Source organism: Chaetodon trifascialis, chromosome 6, assembly GCF_039877785.1.
Source record: "Chaetodon trifascialis isolate fChaTrf1 chromosome 6, fChaTrf1.hap1, whole genome shotgun sequence".
NCBI lineage: Eukaryota > Metazoa > Chordata > Actinopteri > Chaetodontiformes > Chaetodontidae > Chaetodon > Chaetodon trifascialis.
In genome coordinates, this window is record NC_092061.1 from 17,313,903 (window position 1) to 17,319,443 (window position 5,541).

The 5,541-nt window shown below is 43.0% G+C and overlaps 1 protein-coding gene across 1 annotated transcript; it reads right to left on the reverse strand.

Moving 5' to 3' along the window:
- Positions 1–1,661: 1,661 nt before the first annotated feature.
- LOC139332189 (uncharacterized) lies at positions 1,662–4,805 on the reverse strand. The gene is made up of 2 exons (XM_070963925.1): positions 3,987–4,805; positions 1,662–2,846 (listed from the first exon to the last, which is right to left on the reverse strand). Exons 1-2 carry the CDS (start codon positions 4,803–4,805, stop codon positions 1,662–1,664), a joined length of 2,004 nt encoding a protein of 667 aa, XP_070820026.1.
- Between the last annotated feature and the right edge of the window lie 736 nt (positions 4,806–5,541).

Consider the following 5,541-nt stretch of genomic DNA (forward strand, 5'->3'; position numbering starts at 1 on the left):
GAAAATACTTAAATGTTTTTCGAGAGAAGTGTCTGAACTATGTATTATTACATTATTTATATCAAAGCCAAACTAGTGACTTAATCTACAAATGTGAAAAAACTAAATGATTCAAATGTTGTTTTTACAAACCATTATTAAGAAATGTGCTTAATGGACTGGTAGGTCAGTGTAGCTTAAAGCAGTGCAACACATTTGAATGAAGGAGGATTTCTGCACACTTTCTGTTTCCTTCATCACGGCCACAGTGACCAGCTGTCTCACCACCTCCATGCTTTGCACCCGCATGCATACCAAACTGTCCCGTAACATCTTGAAACAAACATTGGGAGATTGCACGTTTCAAGAAAAAAAGGTCCTCAGAAAATGCAGATATCTCGTCTTTGCAAACGGCCATCAAATGGAACTGAAAAGAACAAAATGGACGTTCTTGCTGAGGGACACGGAAGAATTGTTGGAATCACAGGTGTTATTTTCAGTCAGCTTTCATGCAGGACTATCCCAGATTAACAACCTATGCAATATACTCTCACAGTCTGTTCATTCAAACAGCCTCATGGCGACTGGCATCTAAATCACTATTGCATTAAAGTTATTTTTTGTGGCTGCAATCTTTAGAATCTGTGTCTTTATTTGAGTGAGTGATGGGTCAGCAAAGTAGAGGCAGGAAAAATCTGCTGTTCGCTACCACATTTAATGGTCATTTTGGCGCCCACAAAGGCTCATTCTGACAATGTAAGTGTGCAAATGGACAATGGCTGATTTCCTTATCACTGCTTCAGTTTCACTGTGCTATTGTTAATGTTGTCACTCATACCTGTTCACTCATGTGCTGTGAAAAGGCATATTGTACATTATGTGTTTGTATATACACACCTTGGTTACTGCACATATTTGCAGTGCAGATCATGGGCAAGATTTCAATGCATTGTCTCAGGCAGTGTTTTATTTTTGATTTGTTTCATTTTATTTTGTTTTTTCTACCATATTCACATTGCAGGGGGGGCTGGAGCCTATCCCAGCTGTCAGCAGGTGAGAGGCAGGGTACACCCTGGACCGGTCACCAGTCGATCGCAGGGCAACGCACAAGACAAACAACCATTCACACTCACACTCACACCTTTTTGAATTATTTTTAGAATTAACCAATTAACCCAATGAGCATGTTTTTGGTCTGTGGGAGGAAGCCGGAGCACCCGGAGAGAACCCACACATGCACAGGAAGAACATGCAAACTTCACACAGAATGATGCACTCCATCTGACGGGGATTGAATTGCATTAGGCTCCCCAGTCTGTCTGCAATGCTGATGTCTCTTGTCAATTTTATCATTATAATTTTAGTCACTATCACAATTTTGATTCTAGGGGGAGTGACTTTATATTCTGTTACAGCGTACAACACCCTCTGCCCTTAGATCCCCGACCTCAGATGATGGAAAACCTCAGGAAGAGCAACAGGGGAGGGATCCCTCTCCCAGGATAGACAGACATGCAACAGATGTTGTATGTACAGAATAAACCGAAACCAGATTAGATTGATTGTCCGCATGTATGAAGAATGGAGTGAGACATCAGACTTTAGGGCTGCTGTCATCTGGGTGATGGCGGATCGTCAGAGACATGCGGTGCTGCTGTGAACTGAGGTGGACTGAACTCTGGTCAAGGGTTACCTTTCCCAGAGCTGAGCCTCTCATATGTGATTTTGAGGGAAGTGTGACTTCTAAGCAGTTCACGATATTCAGAGTTAACGTCACTGTGCCTCCTCATCAGCTCAGTATATTCCTTTTGTAGCTGGTGCAGAGCCTTTGTGTTCTCGTCCAGGGCAGTCTTTCTGCTGTAGTACTTCTCACACTTAGTGCTTTCTTTTTCAAGAGCAGAGGACAGTTGATCCACTCTTTGTTGTAACTCAGAATTTTTTGTCTTTTCATGTTTCAGGTCATCTTCAAGTTGTGCCTCTCTGAGCTTGCTCTCTAATTGTAGTGCTTTGAGTTCATGTACTGTGTATTGGAGCTTGGCGATGGAACATTGATTCTCAGGGATGGCATCATTTTTCTTTGACGTCATCTTTTCAGGGTGCTCAGAGAGAGAGTGGAGTTTAGACTTCATTCTGTTATATTCTGTCTCCACAGCCTTGAATTTAGCTCTGATGTCTATGTTCTCCATCCTTAATGTCTTCATGTCATACATCAGGCACTCTGAGGACAAAACTGCCTCTTTCAGCTGGTCACTGAGGATTGTTAGAGGATCAGTTCCAGCCTGCTTTTGTAAAAACGCCTGCTCAAAGCGCTTCTGTTCCTTTTTGAGACAGGACCTTAAATATGTCTCTGCGTTCAGACTCTTTTCTAAAGCCAGAGTCTTCTCTGAGAGCTCCTTCTCTTGTATCTGTATCTTTTTAGACACTCTCAAGAACTTAGCCCTCTCCTTCTCAATGGCCTCCTTAAGTCTACTGGGAGATTTTCCGTCTTCCTGAAGCTGATTCCCCTCATTAAGGGCAGCCTCAAGTTCAGCCCGCAGTCTTTTATTCTCAGAAGCCAGCTGTTGGTTTTCCTGAGTCAGACGGTCCAGTTCTGCTTCCTTCTGTTGCTGGGAGACAGCGGCCTCATAGTCCCCGTGGAGTTGACAGTTTTTTGCTCTGACTTCTTTGTGTTCAGAAACCTGGTTAAGTCTCTCCTGCAGTGAGGAAATTGTGCTGTTCTTGGTGGCAATATCACTTTGAAGAGCTTCAATATTGAAGTGCAGGCATTTAATTTCATTGTCTTTCTTCACACTGTCCTTCTGCTGCTCAATGAGGCGCTTTATATCAACATGAAGAGCATCTTTTTCAGCTTGCTCCTTCTTCAGAGTCTTTGCAAGAGCGTTTTTTTCAGCTTGCTCCTTCTTCAGAGTCTTTGCAAGAGCGTCTTTTTCAGCTTGCTCCTTCTTCAGAGTCTTTGCAAGAGCGTCTTTTTCAGCTTGCTCCCTCTTCAGAGTCTTTGCAAGAGCGTCTTTTTCAGCTTGCTCCCTCTTCAGAGTCTTTGCAGGAACATCTTTTTCAGCTTGCTCCTTCTTCAGAGTCTTTGCAAGAGCGTCTTTTTCAGCTTGCTCCTTCTTCAGAGTCTTTGCAAGAGCGTCTTTTTCAGCTTGCTCCCTCTTCATAGTCTTTGCAAGAGCGTCTTTTTCAGCTTGCTCCTTCTTCAGAGTCTTTGCAAGAGCGTCTTTTTCAGCTTGCTCCTTCTTCAGAGTCTTTGCAAGAGCGTCTTTTTCAGCTTGCTCCCTCTTCATAGTCTTTGCAATAGCGTCTTTTTCAGCTTGCTCCCTCTTCAGAGTCTTTGCAAGAGCGTCTTTTTCAGCTTGCTCCTTCTTCAGAGTCTTTGCAATAGCGTCTTTTTCAGCTTGCTCCCTCTTCAGAGTCTTTGCAAGAGCGTCTTTTTCAGCTTGCTCCCTCTTCAGAGTCTTTACATGAGCAACTTTTTCAGCTTGCTCCCTCTTCAGAGTCTTTACACGAGGGTCTTTTTCAGCTTGCTCCCTCTTCAGAGTCTTTACACGAGCATCTTTTTCAGCTTGCTCCCTCTTCAGAGTCTTTACACGAGCGTCTTTTTCAGCTTGCTCCTTCTTCAGAGTCTTTGCAAGAGCATCTTTTTCAGCTTGCTCCTTCTTCAGAGTCTTTGCAAGAGCATCTTTTTCAGCTTGTTCTTTCTTCATAGTCTTTGCAAGAGCAACTTTTTCAGCTTGCTCCCTCTTCAGAGTCTTTACACGAGGGTCTTTTTCAGCTTGCTCCCTCTTCAGAGTCTTTACACGAGCATCTTTTTCAGCTTGCTCCCTCTTCAGAGTCTTTACACGAGCGTCTTTTTCAGCTTGCTCCTTCTTCAGAGTCTTTGCAAGAGCATCTTTTTCAGCTTGCTCCTTCTTCAGAGTCTTTGCAAGAGCATCTTTTCCAGCTTGCTCCCTCTTCAGAGTCTTTGCAGGAACATCTTTTTCAGCTTTCTCCTTCTTCAGAGTCTTTACAAGAGCATCTTTTTCTTTTTGCTCTGGCCCCAGAGTTTCTCTCTGTTGAGCTCTCGCTCTGTCTCCCTTCTCCAATGACTTTTCTTGAGCACTGCAGGAGGAAATGGACACATCCTCAGAACTCTCGTAGTCCTCACAGTCCGTTGTCATTCCATCCAGAGTCTTTGCAAGAGCATCTTTTTCTACCTTCTCCAGCGACTTTTCTGGAGTGTGCTCCTCAAAAAAAGCCCCTAGACTCCCATCGTCCTCAATGTCCATACTCTTTCCAATTTCTTCTGAAATCTCCAGTATTTCAGAAGCTCTCGCTCTGTCTTCCTTCTCCAGCAACTTTTCTTGAGCACTGCAGGAGGTAATAGGCACATCCTCAGTGAATTCCTCAAAATAACTCTTGTGGTCCTCACTGCCCACTCTTGTTCTATCCAGAGTCTTTGCAAGAGCATCTTTTTCTTTTTGCTCTTGCTCCAGAGCTTCTCTCTGTTGAGCTCTCGCTGTGTCTTCCTTCTCCAATGACTTTTCCTGAGCACTGCAGGAGGAAATGGACTCATCCTCAGTGTATTCCTCAAAAGAACTGTCATAGTCCTCACAGTCGGTTGTCATTCCATCCAGAGTCTTTGCAAGAGCATCTTTTTCTACCTTGTCCAGCGACTTTTCTGGAGTGTGCTCCTCAGAAAAATCCCCTAGACTCCCATTGTCCTCAATGTCCATACTCTTTCCAACTTCTTCTGAAATCTCCAGTATTTTTTCCTCGAGTTCCTCGTCAGTACTCTCGTCAGTCTCCTCTCTAACAAAAGTGAACACGGCACAATTTCTCCTGTCCATTTTGTTATCCTGATGATTTGATTGGCTATTTATGATAATTTGGCTGGGTAGCTGTGTTAAAACTTGACTTTTTATGTTTTAGCACGACAACAACAAATGTGTCCTTCCAACAGTATGTATCCTCTATTAATGCCAACAGTGTGTGTCCAGCAAGTAGTCAAGCAGTGAAGATCAAAGATCAAAGATCAAAGGCACAGAGATGTCACAGTCTTCTAATTCTACAGAGAGATTCTAAATTCCACAGGGTTTTGTTTTGTTTTTTTTAACTGATATTCAGCATCATTCAAATATTTTTCCTGCGTTATATTTCAGGAACTGAATGTGTATGCTACAAATCTCAACATTTTGTTTAACTAAATAATACACATATGAAAATTAAAACAGGAAAGCAGTGATCTTTACTCTGCAATACAATTATTTATCACAGGACCTCACAAAACCAAGATGGCGGCATGTCTGTTCACGTCAGTGTTATGTGTCCTCTGTTTTTACTAATAACGCTCTTATTCTTTTAACATTCATTTAAATTACAGAAAGAACCTTCATAGAACATATATGCACACTATTCTCTGCAAAAGTCTCCCCTTTCTGGCTCATCGAATGGGATTTAAACTGATCCGATCCTCTGAATCTGATTGTGGTCTACGTATTGGCCACTGGGTCCTCTTGCGCCTCACCGGCTCTACCTGCCTGGCCTCTCCTCCTGGGCTTTGCCACTGCATCTCCTACTCCGGTT

Coding starts and splice junctions, on each gene's coding strand:
- LOC139332189 (XM_070963925.1), bottom strand. CDS start 4,805: ATGGACAGGAGAAATTGTGCCGTGTTCACTTTTGTTAGAGAGGAGACT. Junction 2,847..3,986: donor AAAAAGAAAAAGATGCTCTT/GTAAAGACTCTG, acceptor GCTCTTGCAAAG/ACTCTGAAGAAGGAGCAAGC.